Consider the following 22484-nt stretch of genomic DNA (forward strand, 5'->3'; position numbering starts at 1 on the left):
GGCCAGCTGCATTTTTGAGGCAGGGAAATAGGGTTGATTTAGTTGTGCCAAAACATACGATTTTCTTGAATTCCTTGATACACTAAACAAAGTCTCATCTCGAGTCCTGAGATTTTGTGAACTTTAGAACAAACAAACAAAAACCCCCAACATGTTCATAATAGAATTGTGTTTCTAGACGTCACAGCTGCTGGGAGAAGCTTCAAAACATGACTCATAAAAGCTTGAAATACCAGCAAGCAAAATTAAAGAGATTTCAGATGATTAGAAGACACAAACAAACTAGTAATGTTGGAGTCTTACTCATCTCAAATCCGTTTTCAACATCTTGCCTCACCAGTTTTTAACTCCACCTGTCGCTGACACAGATACGTGCCTTTCTGTGGGCACAGTATCTCCACAGCGCTCCCACCCTCAAAACTGGGGCTGTAGGAAGGGTCTTTGTCCAAACAAAAGATTAGTCAAGAAACAGATGGGTCTATCAATGCTTTTGCATATAATCTGATGTGAAGCTGCAGTGTGTTCGTGCTCAGTTGTGGCCCCAAAAGGGGTGACACTTTGGAGGACCAGATAGAGCCTGTTCTCTGTCATGCACCTCTGCTTCCCGGCCTCAGACTGCACATGGGCTGGGAAATGTGACACTTCAGGTACTAGAGTGACAGTTGAAAGGGGATGAGAAGGAAGCTTTACTTAAGCATTGACAGAGGGTGGGATTTTGAGTTTTACTTTGATTGCAGAGCCCGTTGAAAGGAGATCCTTTTCAATGGTGGGTTTTCAGTTACCAACTGCCGGCAGGGCACTGAGAGCTCTCGTTTCCCAGCACATGGTTATGTTTTGCAAGTGTGTGCTAGGCTGTACGCTGGACACCCAAGTGATGGTCAAATGTAAAGGAATGAAGGTAAAGACACATCAAAAGAATAAACAGGTCTGCTTGCCCAGGTGTGGAAATACAGATGTTTGTTTTCATGTAAGTTCGTATCCTATATTCCTATATGTCCCCCACCCACACCTCCTGTAGCCATATCCCTTTCACAGCAAGAGGCCACTTCTAATACAGCATGTCAAGCTCCTTCTCATGTCTTTCTACTGGTTAGGTAAGAGACACTTGACGGTGTGTGTGCTTTGAAACTTAGGCCAAGCAAAACAACCAACCCTTAGCTCCCCCTGAAATACCTGTCTCAATAAGGGCAGTTCTTTAGGTCTTTTTCCTCCGTTTAAGCCACTGATTGTCACTAAACTTCCCAGCTGGCCACGCAGGAGCACAGGAGCCATGCTGTCACAGCAAACAGAGCTAAAAAAGCCATCCCTCCCCCCCAAAAGAAAATCCAGACCATTTTTATTTTCCATATAGTTTGGTTATTTTGAATGTTTTAACTTTATTGAGACACCAGTAGTTACCACCTTCACTTTGTTAACCACAAATATATAGGACATTGTAAACACAGGTGCCGAGGTGGCGGGGTTCACTGTACTTGGATTTCAGAACGGACAGGGTCCAGGGACGGAGGGGAGGAGGGGTGAAGGGACACTTGGGCTTAGACAAGACCACTCAGGGGATCCTGTATGCAGCAGGCCATCCATGAGTCATCGTATATACGTATATATGTATAGCTTTATATTATACATCTTTTTAAATATATATATATAATATATATACTATACACAGGCAGTAATGTGGCAGGGGAAGGGGCAGGGCAGCCCAGGTGGTGTTACAGATGCCACGCAGGCAGCAAGGATTTGTCTGGAATGGATGGTCTGGACTTGCTTCGTGAGGTGGCTTTGCTGGGTTCCTTGCCTAGTACCTGCTCTGGGGACCGGAGCTGAGGCTCCTGTGGGACCCACCCCACAACGCTGCCTTCCCAGGTCCTCCCAAGTGCTTGCAAGGGTGCAGGGACAAAGATGCCTCCTCCCCTGAGGGAACTGCCAGGAATAATGTGGAGGGGAAGGGTGCATGATGAGGTGAACAGTGTGGTGGGGATGTGGGTGAGTCAGGGATGGGACAAGTCAGGAGACTGAAGCCACAGGTAGAACTGGGGCAGGGTTTCATCATCCCTTTGCCCTTCACAGCCTCTCCTTCACAAAACAGTCCCTTACTGTGGGGGCTTCATAAGATAAGGAGACATCAAGGGGCCACTGCTCCCAACAGGGATGTGTAATCATCTGCAATCTGGACAAATGGCAGAGGGGGAAGAAAGCCGCCTTATCATTTTGCTTATACAGCCTTCCCTCTGATCTACTAATCCCTAGAGTGGGGCTGATCTCACCCACATTTAGGATCTAAAAGGGACATGTTCCAGCCAGCTCCTCAGGTCTTGCCTATGATCATGAGAAATAGGCAGCACCTTATCAGAAGCGCCTGAGATAAGATAACCAACCCTTTGGGTAGGTCTGCATCTCTCCATCAGCTGCAGAACCAGCCAAATGCCACGGGAAATTGCATTTTAAATTGCTGCATGCAAACAAGGAGAGTCCCACCCCCAGGTCTGTCACCACCATGCGAAGGCTGAAAGCATGTCAACCCAAGGAGAGTATGTCTTTTCCCATGAGCCAGAGCAAGAAGCTGCCCAAGTATCTACTGTTGTAGTGGCCCCTGTCACACCAATGCCTTCCCTACGACACAAAGCAAGGAAGAAAGGGACAGAAAAGTGGGCAATTACCCAGGATGAAGCCACCTGGTTCATGTCTCACTGAAGTGCCAGCTCTGAGGGGGAGGCTTATTCCTACCTCAAGCCCACTGGAGCCCATCAGCTGGTTACATGAGGGAAGCAAGCTAGAGTGGATAAAGAAAAGCTTGCTCATTAGTCATCAAACCCAAATGGTGTTTAGCCATTTATATAACTCTGATGGGAGAAAGGACATGTAAAATGATCCTGTGCTACATCCCAAAACAGAGCCCCAGCTAGATTCCCCACGTATGATCTGTATGTCTCCTCATGCACCAGGTCCCTCATGCCCTCACCAAAGACTGGGGACAGGCAATGAGCAGTTCCTCCCCAAAAGTACAGCACATATTTGTGCTGAGGCCTGGGTATTTATAGCTGCCTCCTCCTCTTGCTTCCCCCCACACACCCAAAATGAAAACATGAAGGATGACACAGATGAGTTTGGGTGAGTACAACTAGTTTTTCTCCTCCTCCACCTTTGTCATTCGTTCTTTCCTCTCTCCCGCTGGGAGAGATGGACTGGAGGGAGCCCCCCAGTCATAACAAACTTCTCTCAATAAAGTAACCCCCTCCCAAGCCTAAATATTAGGCTGAGCCCACAGAATAAGAAGCCCAAGGGGCTTCCCTCCAAAAAATAACCCTCCTATTTACAGTATTGCTTTCGCTGACAGCCACAGAGCAAGGGATGCATTCCCAGTCCCTCCTGGTGCATCCATGGGGTTAAGCTGGTCCCCCTCTCCTATCCTCACCACTGGTCAACCACCAGCAAAGGGGTGCAAGCCATGGGGAGGACAAGCCATAGGGACAGCCACCAGCAGCACAAGTCTGCGGTTAGAAGCAGCTAGAAACAGTGCCTATATACAGCAGAGAACAACTACCCCCTTTCCCTCTTGGGGCCTGCAGCTCTACAGTTTCTACCCCTTTCCTATGACTGTAGGGCAGCTGGAGAGGAATCACACTGCGAGAAAGGGAAGGCCTGGTAAGATGTGAGATGTTCACACAGCCACAGGCCAGACCTGTGTCCCATCCTCCCAGTTCCTAAGGGTGCTACGGGGAATAGGCTGGATGTTCACGGGGAGCACCTATGGGTTTTAGATCTGCTCCTGATCTCTGCTACTGGGGGCAGTGTTGCATGGTGCAGGGTAGCTGCCTGGAGGATGATGCTCCTCACTGCTGCAAGGCATACCCTGCTGCTTGTGCTCTGAAAGATGTCTGGGCTGGGGTGAATTGTCCAGGTGACTATTGCTGAATTACTTCCCTTTAGGGACCGTCTTCACACATAGACCTCACTTCTATTCTGGAATAAAGAGTGTGCTTCCACAGCTGTGTCTTTTTACCTGAAGCAGAATCATGAGGAGTGTGTAATGATGTGCATACAAGGCTCTATCTGAGAGTCACTACTGCCACCTAGGCGAGGCTTTAAAAGACAGCGAGGAGCTGAGATGCTGCAGAAGACGCATTAGACTATGTCAAGTACAACACGACCAGTTTCCAGAGAGCGAAGTCTGTCCCCAGCCAAAACTCTGCAGACCAAGACCTCCTCCCCACCTGAGTGGGAGGCAGAGCACAGCCGTGTGGGGCGGAACTCTTCCCTGCCTGGTTGCACCCCCTGTGCAAGAGCCAGACATCCCAGCAGCAGTACTGCTTCCCAGCGGGAGTCCTGCTCCATTCCTTTGTGCTACAAAGATGGTGTCAGCAAGAGGCTTTGCACTGTGGTAGCAGAGGAATGGAGGAGGGTACAGCAGGACGTGAAGAGAGAAATTGGCTTTCTTCTACTTGTCCTGCCCAGGGTGAAATGTCAAAGCTCCCCTCCTCAAACCAGCCCAGTTCGGGACAAGGGCTCTCAGTGCCCCTTAGAAGCCAAACTCCTCCATCCTTCCTCCCACAGGCACTGTGTCTGGGGGGCCAGGGACTGGTCATGACTCCTCTCCTGCCTCCCCAAACACTGGTCTGAGAAGAGCTGTGAGCAGGACATAGAGGTGAGGGGAATCACCTCCACTTCAGTCCAAGGGAGCTGGGAAAGTGACTCTCTTGGCACTGCCCCTCTGCTCTGCCGAGTCTCTTGCTGTAACCTACAGACATGCATGTGGTTTCTGATTGTACCTGCAAATCTTCTTCCTTCCTTCCCATTTTATCTCTTTGTACACCCCCGCCATACCACTTCTCCCCAAAACTTCTCAAAACAAAGCACCCCTCCTTCACTAGCATGTGGCAGAGAAATGCCCCTCTTGTCTTTGCATGGGGGATGCCATTTCCACTCCCCCCCCGTCCTCACACTCCTGCACGCTGACTGCAACACCATCTCTCTCCCTGAGCCACCCAGCGCTGCAGCCCAATTCAGATGCTCCCACATCTACTCCAGCCTTTAGCAACATCATCTCTTCTAGGAAGGTCCCTCTCACTCCTTTTCTGCCTCCAACATCCTCTTCCTTGATCTGCTGGTGCTGTAGCCCCTCTCCTGCCCACAGCCAGACTCTCCCCTCCACAGTGAGGCAGGTGGGAGAGGAGGGAAGGGGGGACCTTCCTATAACAATGTAGTGGCAGATTTTGGAAGCAATTTGGTTCTGGCAGGTAGTTTTGGCCGGGAGGAGAAGGAAGAGGTGATGGGGAAACCTTTTTTCTTTTTTTTTTCCTTCCTTTTTTAGAAACAATAAATAAAAACAGATGACCCAGAAGGCTGGAGCATAGCTGAGAGCCACCTCTTGTGCCACTATGCACGTGTCTGGTTTGTGCCTCGGCTTTCTGCCAGCAGCGGGAAAGGGGGCAGAAGGGAAAGAGGAAGGGAAAGGGGCATCGGTGGCTCAGTAGTTCTGTGTCTGGTACCCCTGTGTCTCGGTGTCGAAAGCATCTGCTGGAGGGGGCTGCTGGTACGTCCCCACCGCATCTGTAGCATCCTCCTCGTTCGTGTAGGGAGCATAAGGCATGCCGGAGTCCTGGCTTGGGTCCATGTAGTCCTGGGAGAAGAGGGCCGAATCGGCACCCAGCCGGAAACGCTGATACGCCAGGAATGCCTGGCCCACCTTTAAGGGAGGAGGTGGAGGGAAAAGACAGGAAGCAGAGAGGGGAGGGCAGAAAGAGAAGGGGAACATACCAAGAAAGAGAAACAAACAAAAGTGGCGTTAGTAGTGGTTACGGGTTAGTGAGCAAGGCCTGCGGGGCAGACCACTGGTGAAACACCCCTGAGAGCACCGAGGTTCAGGTACCCTATAGAGAGCACGGAGGTTCAGGTACCCTATAGAAAGCACGAGCTGCTGAGAGAGGGGAGGGCAGACAGGGATGGCTGCAAGCTCAGCTGCCTGCCCAGGCTCCCTGCTGTCTTTGGGGTGTGCTGGTCACCTCCTGCCCGGCAGTGGGCTTTCACTTACATGGCACAGGTCGCAAAGGCTCAGTTGGCATATGGTTATCCCATTCAGCCACTCCTGCCCCTGAGAAGGCAACGTGCTTCAGCAACACAGCAGACAGTTCACCTGCCGGGCTGGAAGTACACAGCCAGAGGCCAGGAAGGAGAGCAGGATTTGACCTGGAGTAGCGAGGTAGTGGTCATCCCCTATAAGCCCCTCACTGGCCAACATCCACAGGGTGCAGCACAGATCTTGTGAAGGAGCAGCAGGAGGCAAGGTGGCTGCTTCCCAGACGAGGGGACGGTTAGCAAGCATATTGCTGCCTCCTACCCCAGGCACTTCAGGCACCGTTTGGTGGACTGAGGGAGTCCAGGGATGGGTTCTGAATTGCACACCCCAGCAGGCATGGCTTCTTGTTCCACAGCATCCCTGATAGAGGTGAGCAGTCTAGCAGGTGATAGAGGGAGAGGTTTTTGGGGAATAAAGGCTGTGAGGAAATGGAGGAGGTTGGGGCAGAGGGCATCTCCTGAAGTATTAGGTCTGAGCAGTCATCATAAGAAAGGCACAGCAAGCAGTGTTACGCAGCATTAGTTAGGGTACAGGTAAGGGAGAGAAGGAAGCAGAGGAGGAGGAGAAGAAGAAATTGCCAGTTCCAACTCCCTGGAGGGAGATCCTCCTTCAATGGACAACCTCACTCCAGTTCAATGGCCCATGTCTTCCCACCCTGTGCCCTACAGTGACTACACACCGATGGTCAGGGCATTGGAACTGTCTCTGCTCAGTAACCTCCTCCAACTGCATCCCTCCATCCCTTCCCCTAAATTCCCCTATCAGTGAGGGGCGCTAAGGCAGCAAGGATGGGGAGTTAGGGAACAGGGTGTTGTACTCTTCCTGAAAAGTAATGTCTCTGAGTCTCCGGAAAGCCAGAAATGTGAGGGAGGCCTGTGAGGAGAGAGAGGGGTGTGGGAAGGATAATCAGGAAGAGCAAACCAGAATGTCTGACTGAAATAAACCCCCCAAGGATATGTGGGAAAACGATGCCTATTTATCCACTTGCAAGCCCATGCATCAGGGCAGACCACTGGAGATGGTGGCACCTCCAAAAGGGTCCTGAGAGACCTCTTGCAAAAGCCTTGCTCCTTGTCACACTTTCTGCTGTAGCTTGCAAGAGGCTTTCAGCAGCACCTGAGTGCAGGGCACAGCTCATGGGACACACACACATGCTGCTGTCCTTGCCTCTGCTTGGTGTCACCTTGGTGAGGCTGCTGACAGCAAAACCCTTTGCAGACCCCCTTCCTGTGACAGCTTCGTAGTCTTACAGCACCTTTCCTACCTGCCCTCTGAACAAAGTTAGGGCCTGTAGGGAGAGGAGAAGATAAAGGCACAAGGACTTATGCATAGAGACTGGCCTAAAATATTTTTCTGCTTGGCACCATCCTGTGACTTTGGACAAAAATCACGTGGGTTTCATGCTTTCAGAGATGGGAGGAAATTGTGGGGGATGTTTATATCACACACCATTTTTCCATGGAACTAGCAATACTAGTTCCACGGAACTGCTGGGGAAAGGGCAAATAGCACCATGACCTTCCTAAGAGGTGATCCAGTGTGGATCCTCAGGCAGTGCTGCAGTGTGGGTTCAGATGGAGAGTCCAGAGGGACTCCCACTGCAGCCTCTTGTGGCCACTAATGACTTTTCATGTGATGGGAGCAAAGCAGGGAGGGAGATGGGTGCATCCACAGACCTGGAACTCCCTTCTCTGCTTAGCGTCTGTGAGGAGAAAATGATGTTAAAGTCCTCTGATGCAAAGGGAAAATGATGCTTGGGGTGCTTCCTTGCCCAGGGTCATATTAGAGGTTTGTCAAGGACACTCCTTACTGGGATATGGGTTCCTCTTTCCCACTGTGCTTATTAATGCTCTAGCACCTTCTAACATCTTTCATCTAAGTTTTTGAGTCTTTATTTCCCAGGTTTATCTCCTAGCCACCTCCTCCCCCTTCTTTTACTTTTTAGAAGCCATGTGAACTAAGATCTCAGAGGCAATCACTCTTAGAGAGTCACCTTCCATTCCCAACAAGCTAATACAGTGCACAGGACACTTGATCCAACATCATGGTTGCTGTACTCACCCAGGTGAAGATGGAGAAGAATGAGAATGTGATGGCTGCTCGGGCTGCATCCCCTCCCTCATTCATTGGGTTGTCTTCTTTCTTTGATGCTTGCCACTGGTTGGTCAGAAAGCAGAAGCCAACGAACCAGAGGAATGCCCAAAAGGCTGGGTTGGATGACCACCAGCATGCCAAAGGGGAAAGGGAGAGACATCAAGAAGGTATGTGTCAACAGAACATAAACACACCATGGGTCTCTGGAAACTTCAACTCTATAGGACCCACCAGTGTGCTGCAGACTGGGCTAAGCTCTGACTGTGCAGCCTGTCTAAGCCCAAGTGAGCTGGCATGTGAGCTGAGAGCTAAATTGTCAAAGTGGCAATAGGTGTCTGCAGAGAGTACCTCAGGAGAGTTCATTTGCTTGTGTTTGGATTGATCCCAGGACTTGCATGTGGCCTTGGGAGGGAGCCTGAAGGGCTTCCAGTACAAAAGCAATCACCTGGGCTCTCTGAAACAGCCACTGCTTCACAGCCCTGTGCTGCAAGGACGAGCAGAGAGCAATTCCTTCCAAGGGAGCTGCAGAAGAGTGGGAAGCAGCCAGCCTGCAGTTGCACAGAGACCAGCTTTTGCTCAGGACAGCACAGGCTGGGGGACTCACACTGAGGAAAGGTGCTGAAGGATCATTAACATGCTGTACTCCTGGGAAAGCGGTGAAGATGGGAGGAGTGGGACTCACCCTCTTTGCCAGGTGCAGACAGCTACCTGGCAGAGGGAAACGGGCATTCCTAAGTGGCAGCAAAACAGGGCTCAGTCCTTCCTCTCCTCCTGTTAGCTGTACACAGGACTCCTCAGCAAAGGGTTAACCATGAACAAACTTGCAAGCCAGAAGTCCTAAACAAGCCTAGGTGCTGCACCCAATCCTGCCCTCACTCCACTCCTGGCCCCTTCGAAAAACTAGGATGGGGGACAGCCTAATGTGGAGAAATTTGCCTATATGGCTGCAGTAAGCCAGGAGAGTAACTCGGGATCACAGCATGAGAACAAAGCACCTCCTCATGATGCTGCTGACTGGTGTTACACATGCACGTACACACGCACCATGGCTCTGTCTGTCACTTCAACACAGTATTGGGGATGGAGAGATCTCACTGTAAGTACTGACTGTTAGTAAGCCTCAGGGCTGGATGTGGTCCTGCACAGCTATTCACATGGGGAATGCCACATAACCTAGGAGGACTGGTTTAGTCAGTCCACATGAAACCCTCAACATTTTTTATGTTTAAATATATGGGGTTCAATCACCTGGAGCTGGAAAAGAAGGAAGTACCATCTCCAGGGGCATTAACACTTGGCCTTAGCAAGCACAAGCATGCAGGGAGGCAAGACCTGCTGATCCTAAAGGGTTCCCTGAGCTAAGCCTCACAGCAGCAAGGCATCAGCCAGATTGGCTGAGAAGAGAAAGGGGAATAAAACAGAAAGAAAGCCTCTTGAAAGAACAAGGAACTCAAAGACCTCCCTGCTAGCAGGGACCTGGCCTGCAAGGTAGCAGAAACTCCCTCCTCTCCCTTGCCAGTGGAGGACAGGGGCACTATGGCCAACTGGCCAGGAAGCTCACCTGAGACTCCGATGTCCGAGAGCACTGCCTTCTTGCGGTCCTTGACGCTGCTGATCTGCGGGAAATAGGCATCCAGAGCCAGGTAAAGAAGGCAGCTGAGGAAGGCGAGGACACCCACCGTAATGCCATAGTTGCAGGCATTGCGATTGCGGTTGAAAATGCAGTGCTCTTGTGTCTCGTCCGCGCGGTTCACGTACCCTTCATTGACAATGGAGCCAAACACCACAATGGAGAATACCTGGTGCGGAGGGAGAGAGGCAGGAGATAGGTCAGGGCAAGCCCCATCTCTCTGGACCAGCACAAAGCAGCAGAGGTCTGCAGGGGAAAGACCCTTCAGAGGCAACTCTTTGCTCTGCTGAGCTCATATCCTGCTGCCTGGGCTGTAGCCATGAGGAATTTACTGGGGAGATGGTCTCATTTTATTTCTGAGGATTAACCTAAAATAGGACACTTTTAGATTGAGAATTTTTATTCATCTGATCTAAAGCAATGTAAAGCAGTCACAGCCTGCAGTAAGGGTGGCTTCCCACAGACACACAGGGAGGCAACATGGAGTGTAAATTGGGATATGGTTTTGGTACGGATGAAGGGCTCCAAGTAGTGGAAATCCTCTTAGTCTGCACTTAATTCTCCCACCCACTCCTTTCCCTTCTAGGAATTCATTGTTTCTACCACGCATTTGTTCACTAATTTTATCTATTCAGCTGCTATGCTCTTTTCCCCATCCACCCTCCCACAATCCACAACCCTGCCTGCTCTGCAGCTTCATTCTGCTGGGCTCCTGCTCTCCCCATCTCCCACAGTTTTCCATCAGTCCTGCCCATGACACCACCTATCCTTCTGCCTACTGACCCTTATGCCAACACCCTCAAACCTTTGGCATGGATTTCATGGGCCAAACATTTCCCCTCCAGGTACACTTGGCAGGGCCACCATGAATCCTCCCTACCCATCACCGCTACTGCCACTGCATGTTATTTTAAATCAGGTAGAATTAAGGATGAGTCCAGGTAGAAATGCCATAATCCGCACTTACTGGTCTAATCTTCGCTCACGGGCTTAGCCTTTATTGCCTGCCACAAAGCTGTCCCTCTCTGACACATCAAGTTCACCAAAGCAGAGCGCTATTTACAGCAGTGCCAGTCCTGCATCTCAAATAAACAGCTTCCCTTCACAGTCACAGGAGAAAGAGGGAAAGATTAAGGCAACATGTATACATTTCTTTGCAGGGCATCTTGAGACCCTCAGTAAGGACAGCCTATTTGCAGGCTGCCTGCAAGGGACCCAAGCAAATGGGAAATGGGACCTCAAGCATGGGGTGATGAGCACTGGGACATCATCAGGGCACTCTGCTAGCCTGGGAGTTCTGTGAACAACAGGAGCCTGGCACCCTTGGAACCACCACCCAATCCCCAAGGAGAACAATGCACAAGAAGATGAGGTGGCCAAGTCTCCTGCAGGGACTAGAGGTAGGTCTAGGTGAGAAGGACCTACCACTTAACCCAACCAAGCACCAGAAGAGGACAGGACAGGCAACCCAGGAAGTGGAGAGAAGCAGCTTTGTGAGTGCAGGGAAAATTAACCTTTCATTAGTGCCAATTTAATACACCACCTATCCTTGGTGGGGTCAGATGTCTGAGGTCCACAGCACAGACCTCTGCTGTTTGACCTAAACTAAACTAAAAACACTTCAAGCCAGTGCTTCTACGTGTGGGGACTGTATGAGTTCTCTGAAAGTTCACAAGAGCTTTTTAAGCTTAGAAGTAAAACAATTTATTTGTCTTCCTCCTCCTTCTTCTTGAAAATTGAGATTGATCATACTTTGCAGAAATTGCCCATGAAAATTAAATAAAACTCTCTTCTGCCTGAAGCAAAGGCTTGGTCTTAAAAATTTCAGCATGAATGGTTTGGAAAGCAGCGAAATTGCACACAATTACAGCCAGGCTGTTTCAATGGGAAGCATTGCACACCTTCACAACAGGCTGGGCTGACAGGTCTGTCCAGGACCATTGGTAATAACACTGGGATATTCTAACCTGAGGGGGACCTGACAGACTCCTGAAGTGACATCCTGATGTAAGGCTGTGACCAGCACCAATACTGCCACTTGAAGTACTGACCTCCATATACTGGAATTACAGAGCAGGTGCCCAAATTCCCAAAGCATTACACAGAAAGTGTATCTTCTCTTTGGAAGTTTAAAACCAGCCTCAAACGTGGCATATTCTGGTGTTCAGTTTTGGTTTAGGGCTCAAAACCAGTAAAATGCTGATTCCCTGAGTCAGGTCAGCCCTTGAAGTTAGCTGTATACCAACTCTCTGCTTACTCTTTTGAGATGAATGAACTTTGGTAATGGCCTCTTCCCAGAGACACCTCTGTTTACTCTGCTTATATCCTGCTACACATCTTTCTCTCTGCTCTTATCTTTGGGCTTGCTGCTGACCTGGGAGAGCTCTCATCTGTGAGGGAAAGAAGCAGAATAATTCCTTTTTGCATTTGCTCTTTCATACCTTTTTGTGCTGGCACATGGCAAAGATGCAGCTCACAGTCAGAAGACCAGAGAGGCATCTCCCTCTCCGTAACTGTTAATGATGCTTCTCCACCTTAGGTATCCTATAGCAGAGCCCCATGCTTTAAATCCAAGAATGCAATTTATTTGAGTGGTACAGTGCTAGAAGTATCTTGAGCTGGGTGCCTCTGGAGAGGGACCCCAAACAAAGAAGTCCCTTTACAATCTAAGTTTCCTATCCCTCACAGAACTGTCCAGTCCAACAACAGCATTAGGGTCTGGAGTCTTCTTGTTCTCCACTGGGTCTCTCAAAGTCTCTAAGTGGACCATTTCTTCTCCTGTCTGTAAGGCTGCAGCTTCTGCTGACAGGGGTAGTGGCCTTCCTTGCTTCCTTATCTTCTGGAATGAACTGGCTCTGGGGCCTCCTTTTACTTAATCATAGAATCACAGAATCATAGAGTACCAGGTTGGAAGGGACCTCAAGGAACATCTGCTCCAACGACTCTTGGCAAAAGCACAGTTTAAACAAGATGACCCTGTCCAGCTGAATCCTACAATTCCCACTGTCAGGGAATCCACCACTTCCCTGGAGAGATTATTCCAATGGCTGATTATTCTCATTGTGAAAAGTTTTCCTCCTGTGTACAACTGGAATCTCACTAGGAGTAACATGTACCCATTATCCCTCATCTTTTCCACGTGACTCCTTGAGACAAAGGAGTCTCCATCTTCCTTGTAGCCACCCTTTAAATACCGGAATATAGTGATAAGGTCCCCCTATTTCAGTAGGTAAAAACTTCAGTGTAAAGTTCACAGTTTGCAGGCTGAGGCTTCAGCACATCTAGCTGCTAATGATAAGCAAGTTACACTACGGGGCTAATTTCCTTTATTTCTTTACACTAATTTTCAAGCAGAGGTGGCATTCCTAATCCCCTTTTTCCAACTTTGGTCAGCCAAGATGCCACAACTTCTCTCCTATGAAGAAAAACCTCTTTCACAGCCTGGAAGTGCCCCAGGTGTCATTGGCTGGCAAGCATCTGATTTAAGATGATCTAAGGAGTTTTCTGGGGGGATTCCACTAAGCGTATTCTCACTCATGAGAAGAACAAGTCACTGCAGATGCTTATCTTCTGTGTCATGAGATAGCCACCCCAAAGCACCCTTTGTCCTTAGGAAAGCTTTCTATGGACCAGAGCACAGTAGCTTAAGGGATGTTCCATTCTCTCTGTGTTTTCCTCACCACTTGTATCAGCTCTGGTCCATGCTCTGCTTGCTGGCTCTGCAAAGAGGGCAAAGTCAGTGGCAGTGGATCAGGCTTGGTCCCTTTGTCAGCTTATCACCGTCCTTGTGGCACAGCAACACGCTGTGAGGTTCCACTGTGCACAGCAGCCTTGACCTGCACTGGACAACCCTGACCGGGCAAGAACAGGCGGGTTCCAGTCAGAGGTTTCAGACCGGCAGGCAGAGCTGGACAGCAGGAGAAGAGGCAATTGCTGACAGGCAGTGTTGCCCGTTTTATCCTCATGGTGTCTGTACACAGAAAGTGTTGCGACAGATGCAGAAACTATTTTCTAGAGAAATTATGAGAGCCCAGATCTCGCAGCCCCCAGGAGAAACTGTTGCAAACCTAATCCATGGCAGCTACTTCTTGTTGGTAATGGCGTGGGAAGCTCATTGATGTGGCAATTCGTCTTAGAAAGAGCAAGTCTTTTTTGTTTCCTTGATTTTGCAATCCATGCCCATGCAAGGATGATGCAGGCAGCAGGTGCAGCATGAATGTCTGCCTGGATTACAAAGCACCAAGTTTGCAAGGATGAAGCATTTACGTTCCTGTTCCCATCACATCTGCAGCACTTGTGAAGAAATGTCAGCTATCAGCAGCACCAGCCTCTTGCCCCTCTGTGTTACTGCTGCTTGCTCCTTCTACCCCAGTGTGGCATAGTGAATCCTTGCTGCACAAAGTCTTGCCTACAGCCACTAATAAAATGGTCCAAAATGTGTGTCCAGCTGCAAAGAGGAGGTGAGGAGAAGATGGTGGGAGTCCTCTCCTGACTAAGCACCAAGATGCAGGGAAGTGACTTGTCTGAAGGCTGACAGGAGGCAGGCAAAGCACTGCATCCTGATGCTCCCCAATACAGGCCATCCTTCTGCTCCACAGGGAGAGTGTGTTAGCCTCTCTCCTACACTCAGCGACCAAAACCATCCATCCATCCTCAGCTTTGTGCACTTGCGTGGCCCCATTTCTTCAGCAAGGCTGCTTAAGTCACAGAATTATTAGGGTTGGAAGGGGCCTGTGGAGATCATCTTGTCCAACCCCCCCTGCCATGAAAGGGCCACCTAGAGCAGGTTACACAGGTACGCGTTCAGGTGCGTTTTGAGTTAACAGGACTTGAAGTAACTAGATTTTTAGGTTTAGAGGGTTTCTTTAAGCCTCCAAGAGCAACGTTAACAGGGCAGGTGTTCAGCCTCTCTGGAGGTCTTCATTTAATAAGTAATATATTCGGCTATGCTCAAAAAAGGGACGGAAAACAGACCTGACCAACTCAGCATTGCTGCTGGGACTTGGCTTTTCTCAACTTACTGGTCCTTAAGCATTACATCCATGCAGGTTGTTGCAATGATCTTCCTAAACTCCTGTTTTCATCAAAGAGCTCTGAGACACCAAGCGAAGGCCAGAGCCAGATGCTTTGCAAAGATGACAGAGACAGAACAACTTTCTGGAAAGCACAGCAGAATGAACTTAATGCTAAACACTGCAGGGAGGAGATGGGGAAAGGCTGAGAGTTTTCCTCTCCTGGTTTCTCAGGAGGCTCATGCTGGCTGTTACAGGCATTTAAGTGCTCGCTACAGCGAGAGAAGTAGCAAAATTCTGCATCCCACCATAAAAGACCTTTTATTTTCCTTTCCCTAAACTGGATGATCTGATTTTGCCAGAGGCAAGAGTGAAAGACGAGTCCTCAGAGGAGAGGCTCCTGCGTCCCTCCCTACATTCCCACTGCAGACTCAGCCCTCCAGAAAGCCAGGAGAAACCTCCTGAGCATCATGTGAGGCTTTGCACCACGCTGCCCATCCCCAGCCGTGCATCAGATGCTCCTGAGCATCATGTGATAAAGCACAGCACGCCCAGCCACCGGCAGTGCACTGGGATTTTCCTGCACCTCATCCCAGGCGTTTGTCATGCTGCCTGCTGAATTCATCCCTGAGATCCCCATGATGACTGTGGTGGGGATGAGGCTGAAGAGGGTTTCTGCCAAGCTGCCTGCATGAGCTCGCTGCGGTGCCCTCCGGTTACAGCCTATGTCGCACTGTGTGCTGCCTCTCCCACACCCCCTTTTTATTCTATTAGAGAGAGGAAATAGTTTGGTGACACAATATTCCTGGTGGGAATTCAAATCAAATCCACCTCAGGCAGAATGAAGCAATAACCGCTCCTGTGTCTGATCTGGTAATGACCAGGAATAAATCTGTTTAAAAAGAAAGCAAGAGCAGGGGAATAGTGCAAACAATAAACTGGCTGAGACGATCTGGCTTTCGTTTCCATTCAGCCACTCGCAAATGGAGTCTCTGGAAAGCTTTGGAGAGCCCTGCACAGACATGGATTATTATTATTATTATCATAATCATCATTAAATCTACTTGTATTTAGCTCATTTTGAAGAAAACATATGCAGCTTTTGATATGCATGGGACTGGCAGCTTGGAAACAGGCGGCCTCTATTTATTCCCTCCAGCCGGCACCATGCAGGTGGCAAACGACTCCTGCCCACGGTCTCGACGGCCTGTCTGAGTCCTGTGATGGTGCTACAGGGGACCAGCCTCCCTGTCCCCATTTATACTCAATTGCATGGAGCATGGGACAGGGGAAGAGCATGGGTACACCAGCACGTGGCACCAGGTCCCCAGCCAGGGCTGATCCGGAGCAGGTGATATAGGGGAAAAAGGCTCCACATCCCTAATTCCTGCCACGGGATATGGGACAGGCTTTCCTGGCTAGCCAGCTTTTATTCACACATGGCTTGGCAGCTGACAGGCTGGCCATTAACCCTTCTGCTTCCCATCAGACCCATGCCTGGGGTCAGTATTCCCCACTTTAGAGCAGCCCAAGCCCCAGGTGATGATTGAGCCAGCAGCCAGGAAGCCTCTACGGACAATAACATTGCCGTGCCTGCCGCCCCACGGAGGGAGGAAGAGCTTTGCCATGGGAAGATGCCCACTCGTGTAACTGGAGGTTGTGTCCCAAAAAGCAACTTCAGGAAGCTCTGTCCAGTCCTGCAGCTCTGGTCTAGTGAATCAGGAGGGCTGGAACTAGATGATCTTTAAGGTCCCTTCTAACCGTAACTGTTCTATGATTCTATGATTCATTTGAGGTCCCACTCAGGTCTTCCTGTAATCAAACAGCACCTTCTGTCCCAACACTACTAGTAACAACTCCCCATGGCCACACTTCCATGGTGGCATCCAGGTCCTTCCATGCTTTCCAGATGATCCCTACATTACTAGGTCACTGCTTAGCAAAGTGACTGCCCAAAACTCCTATCTTTTTCCATGAGGAAGATGCCTTACCTATGTCTCACCATGGTGCAGTTTCTCTGCTCCTCACCTGTGTGTCTCTCATGTTTTGAAACAGATTACATATGATTATCGTCTTTTTTGCTCATATTTCTGACAGTCTTTGGTTCCTCTGTGCTACTTCTCATATTTTTATCTGAAAATGCCATTAATGAGAGATGTGTTCCTGCTCCAAGACCTTTTTTGGAAATGCTATGCTGGAAACAACACGACCTGCTATATCCAACCCCTAATCACTGCACAGCTGCACACATCTATTGTTAGTCTTCTGACACGGCCTCTCACCCAATCCCAGTGACAGCAATCCCTCAAAAACCCTTCTGAAGCCATCCCAGGGAAGGGGATCCCATGAAGAACTGTACCTCAAGCTTGATGGAAAGCATGTGCTTTGAGCTGTCATGTTTCTTTCATTGCGCATCAACATACCCCACAAGAACACAGCCAGCAGCCATAGTGGCTGGGGTAAAAATCACATGGAAGAGTAGAGGCACGAATCATGGCCCATAGTCAAGGAACACTGGGACAGAAAGAAGGTGGAAGCTGCAGCTCGTTTCGGAATAACAAGGCCCCCGGGCTCTAATGCTCAATTTAGCTGCTCCCGCAAGCCCACGCTGGGTGTCCTTTCCATACGGTGAAGGATGGCATAAGGTATCTTAAGCCAAGCATCAGTGCAGCAAGCCAGGGATCTGCTGGGAAGGCAGGAGACATGGCTCCCTGCCATGCCAGGGCTTGTCCTCGTCTTCCAGCTCACAGGTGCCAGCCCATCATGGTGAGTGGTCCTCATCCTTCACCTGCCTTGTCTGCTCAGCCAGAGCTGCCAGGGCTGTGCTGTGCCTGCAGGGACAGGGGACAGTGCTTCATGTCCTGGCTCAAAAGGTCTACAAGTTCCCACCAGCCAGGGGACACAGCGGCAATGGCAGAAGGTGATGGAAGAGGAGATGGAGGGCAGGCAGTGCCTCTCCTCACCAGACCTCTTTCTAGAGGGGCAGTGCCCTTGGTGTCAAAAGGGTGACTTAGCATCTTGATGTGTGTGGCAAGTTTTAATGGTCTGTTTTGCCTGTGCGGCTGCGGTTGCAAACATTCTCAACTCAAGCCACCTAGCTAGGCCTGCTTCCAGAAAGCAAGTTACTTTTGCCTTGTTAGGCTTTTACATGGAGCAGCACTTCAGTTTCTCCAGCAAGCAGGTTTCCAAGCAGGCAGGAGCACCTGGAACAAACTGTTTCGATTAGCATCTTATTTATGGAGCTAGCACTACATCCAACGCCTGTGGGTTGCAAAGGAGCCTCCCAGCTCCCCCGCGCCGGCTGTGGGGAGCACTGTGGGTCAGGGTGGAATGGGATTAGGCAGGGATGTGCCCACACTTGTCTGCTTTATTTCCAGAACCATGCTGGAGCTGCACAGCTCCTGCTCAGTGTGGGTCACCCAGCTCTGCTATTGGGTCATCTAAGCAGGCTGAAGGCAGGTCTGTGTGTCTGTGTGTCGAGGTGGTAAAACCCCATCCATGCACCTATGTTTCATCTACTGTGGGGCACCAGCTGTGTGTTGCAGCTCAGCTCAGAACACACTCCTGTGTTGCAGCCAGTGGCAAGCAAAGTGACACAGCATGGAGCAATGCCTTGAAAGACCAGGACTGGGAGTAAACCCAGCCACCCATTACAATAGGATGAGTTGCCTCACTTCACTGCTGCTGAGAATAAGGAGGAAGTTGTTCTGCCCTTCTCCACGGAGATGTGGGGAAGCCTTCAGGATCTTCCAGCAGAATATTGCTTTAATCAGTCCAGCTGTACCAAAGAAGTCCCCTCACTGCAAGATCCAGATGCCTTTGGAGGCATCCTCAGCAGAGATGCTCAGGAGGGACAGCTCCATTAGGGCTACTTCCCTGTGCTGTAGCACCTTGTAAGGTGCTCCTTCATCCAGAGCATCTGGGGCAGGCAGCATCTGGGGCAGACAGCAGCAGAGAAATGGCTTGTGCTGAGTGTGAATCATATCCAAACATAACACAGGCACTCTGCAGGACCAGCACCACTCGCCAGCACCCATGGCAGGCAACCTTTCTGCAGGGAGATGCATACTTACTCACTGTGCCTGACCTCCAAAGCACCTAAGAAACCTGAGCTGTTCCACAACACTGTTGTTGTGGACAGATGCTCCAGAATTGCTAACCTCTTTCCATAGTTTAGCATCCTCCTTGTCAAACCTATACCATCTCCACCTCAGCAAGGAGCGACATAAATAACCTTGGGTCACCCCATCTGCTCCTGAATCTGCAGCTCTCCCTGGAGATCTGCCGCCATCTCAACTGGGCTGCAAACTCCCTGGGGAGGAGCCAGTTTTGCTGCCTGTTGGTAAAAAGCCATAGGCACCCCCGTGCCATTATAAAGTCTGCTATAAAGCAGCCATGATCTGAGCACAAGGTCACTGCCTGCGGAAGCAATCATGAGAATTTCTGCTTTCAGTGACAGCTCGTCACATGAAACAGGACAAAAGGAATCTCCAGTTTGCCCTGGGAAGTAAAAGGACCATCCATACCACGGGCAGGATAAAGGCAAATGAGAGCTTGGGAGATGGCAGGCAAAGTGTTTCCAGTGTGGGCAAGAGCAGGTGAAAGGAAGGACTCTCACAGAGACCACGGGGAGGGAGAGCCCTTCGCCACCAGAAGAGTTTGGCTCGCAGAGCCTGGCAATAGAAAGGCTGAGTGCGGATGTGATCGCAGTCTATAAATACACCCCTGGGAAAACACCAGGGAGGGAAGAGCACCATTTAAACTGAAGGGCACAGAAGCACAAAAGCAAATGGATAAAAACCCAGCCATTAATAGATTTACAGTGGAAGGCCCCAACCATTGGAGGTGCTGAACCCTCTCCCAGAGGGAGTGAGAAGGGCAAAACACCACGAACTAGTCTGGTTTTCAGCAAAGTTCAACCAGTTTATGGAGGGAGCCATAAAGGTTCTGATGCTTGTGACAGCCTGCAAAAGGACTTCAGTGACCATAAAGACTCCTCTTGGTCTCGAGTTAAAATAAAGACCAAAACCACAACTAAATATCTAGGGTGAGCTTGTGGCTCCCTGGCTTTGCAGAGGGAGAGATGCTCAGGATGACGCACAAGACCAAGCTAATGGAAAAGCAGGAGAAGGAATTTGTATTTTGGGAGAGAAGAGGTGCATGTATAGCCTTGCGCCATGACAGCCAGGCCAGCCTCCCTTGCTGGACCACTGACCTGCTACATCTCCAGCTCCTGCAAAAAGCCTTTAATTTCCACAGCTAAGTGAAATGTGCAGGTATGGTATAAATCAGGGTAAATCCCATCCTGTCCCCTGCCATCTGACCAATGGGCAGGGGGAAACATTGAGGGGTCCTAAGGAGAAGCCAGTGCCTGGGAAGCGCTCCTTGCCTGAGGAGGCCTTGTGGGGCATGCAGTGAGCAAGCCGAGGGTAGAGATACTCTGAAGCAAAGTAGGTGCCTAATTAGAAAAATAAACATACTTCATGTTCTCTCTCCCTCACCTGGTGCCTCTGGGAAGCCAAAATCCCGCAGTGCTCGGATGAATGGGGAAAAAACCACAAGCCACCAGACCGAGAGAGAGCAAGAGGAAATTCTGCCACACAGATTAGCAACGGGAGAGCCTTTGTAGGTCACATCACGTCCATCATCCCCGGGCATGCAGGCTGGCTCCACTCCACCCTTGGGTACCCCCTCGCCCGGCGCCCGGCAGCCAGCCTGCTCCCGGCGTGATGCGCTGCTCCGTAAACAAGCTCGGGCAGGCGGACGGACAGACAGATCGCCCTCGTTAATCACGTCCTCAGCTGTCTTGGGGCTCTCCAGCTGCCCCCCGGGTCACGGCACTCAGAGGGGACATTAGGACATTACCCACACCCCCCGCCGGGAGCACAAAGGCTGCCTCCCCTTTTCCTCCTCATTCCCCCCGCCTGCCACTGCTTCTATTTCATCTTCCCAAAGCCAGCCTGACGTCCCTCCTCCCACCTCCCGTGCGCATGTGTTTCTCTCCCTGCCCTCCCTTCTCCGCTCCCGGCTGAGACCTCAATCTCTCCCCCACCAGCTCTGTGCTGCAGCTCTCGCTCCCTTAATCCCAATGACCTTCTTGCACATATGCGCCAGCCCCACAGGCAGCCATGGGATCATAGTCACGGGAAAAGGGAAAGACCTTCCCCCTGGCACCCCGTGCCCTCCCCACCACACTCCTTAGACCCCCCCTTTCTGTCTGCCCCCTTCCCCACAAATTATAGGGGGAAAGCATTACAAGGAAAGGAGGTTGGCAGGGTGACAGGATAAGGATAGAACACAGAGTAACATCCAGCCCTCATCGACCCCCCCAGCTTGCCCCAGCACAGCCAGAATCCCCCAAGCCTTGACCCACTGAGGACTCACACCAGGACTGCAGCATCACCACCAGCTCCCCCAGTCACCCCACGTCCTGCTGCCTCCCTGTGCCCACCATAAACTCACTGGCACAGGGATGAAGGGCTGAGAAGACTCAATCACCACCCCCAAAAGAGCAGAGATGGAGATGGGGTCACAGTCCAACCCAGCTCACCCCTTCCCTACCCAGGGAAAAAACCCCAAACCAGGCTGCTCTTACCCCATATGGTCCTGTAACTATATGGCCCTATAACCATACACACGGATATATTTCTATACATAGAGCTGTGCGCACACATATGTGGCTATACATATGGGCATATATACATATGGAGGTATATAAATCCAGAAATAGATCCATATATCCAAACATACATGCATATATGTACGGAAATACAGATGGAGGAATATCTGTATTTTTCTCCGTGTGTGTAGATCTAGATGTGTGTATATGTAACGGATATATGCTTATCTATATAGAAGGATATATATGCATACGTAAAACGTGAAATAATAAATATATAACGCATAATAGCATAGTTATAGTACTATATAATATAGAATGTATAATATATAACACAGAATGCATAAGCTACAAACAGAATGTATAATATATAAGGATATATAAGGGCATATAACGCTATACAGCATATCACATAATACCATGTATACAGACATACGCAGGTATGCAGAAAGGTCAGGGTTGGGGCGAGTAGCGGCTGCCCGCCCCGGAGGGCGCCCCGCGCCCCCGCAGCCTGGCGGGACATTCCCCGTCCCCCCCGTCCGCCGGTGCCGGCGCAGCCCCGGTGCCGGCGGGGCCTTACCCAGGAGAGGAGCCGCAGGAGGGTCTGCGGCTGCCGGATGAAGGCTTGCGGGTCGAAGGCGCCGCCGGCTTTCCCCGCTCCGAAGGCGCCCCCGTCCATAGCGGGAAGCGGGCGGGGGGCTCGGCAGGCGCTGCCGGGCCGTGCCGAGACAAGCCGAGCCGAGCCGAGCCGAGCCGAGCCAAGCCGAGCCGAGCCGAGCCGAGCCGAGGCGCGCCGAGCCCAGCCGAGCCGTGCCTGGCAGCCCGGCGGCGGCGACGAGCCGCGCGCTTCCGCCCACGGGGCCGCGCCGCGCCGGGAGCGCGCACCCACCCGCCGCGTTCCTGCCGGCGGCGGTGCGGTGCGGCGCGGCGTGGCGTGGGGTGTGCTGGGGGAGTGATGGAGACCGGCCAGCCCGCAGCCCCGCCACCCCTCCGCCGCACAGCCCAGACCAAGTGTTTCGCCGCTTGCAGCCCCCGTAGGGGTAAGGCTCGACCCGC

The 22484-nt window shown here is 50.9% G+C and overlaps 1 protein-coding gene across 3 annotated transcripts; it reads right to left on the reverse strand.

The window, feature by feature from the left end:
- Window positions 1-1351: 1351 nt before the first annotated feature.
- On the reverse strand, window positions 1352-22234 carry SYNGR1 (synaptogyrin 1). Of its 3 annotated transcripts, none has more exons than XM_065677851.1 (4): window positions 22009-22233; window positions 9729-9966; window positions 8135-8280; window positions 1352-5617 (listed from the first exon to the last, which is right to left on the reverse strand). In XM_065677851.1, the coding sequence occupies exons 1-4, from the start codon at window positions 22105-22107 to the stop codon at window positions 5465-5467; spliced, it is 636 nt and encodes a 211-aa protein (XP_065533923.1). In that variant the 5' UTR covers window positions 22108-22233; the 3' UTR covers window positions 1352-5464. The 3 variants fall into 3 exon arrangements, with proteins under 3 accessions (XP_065533923.1, XP_065533913.1, XP_065533932.1); XM_065677841.1 differs by having other exon boundaries at window positions 1352-5683; XM_065677860.1 differs by having other exon boundaries at window positions 5591-6946; window positions 22009-22234.
- Window positions 22235-22484: the final 250 nt, after the last annotated feature.

This window comes from Lathamus discolor, chromosome 1 (genome assembly GCF_037157495.1).
Source record: "Lathamus discolor isolate bLatDis1 chromosome 1, bLatDis1.hap1, whole genome shotgun sequence".
NCBI classification, from domain to species: Eukaryota; Metazoa; Chordata; class Aves; order Psittaciformes; family Psittacidae; genus Lathamus; species Lathamus discolor.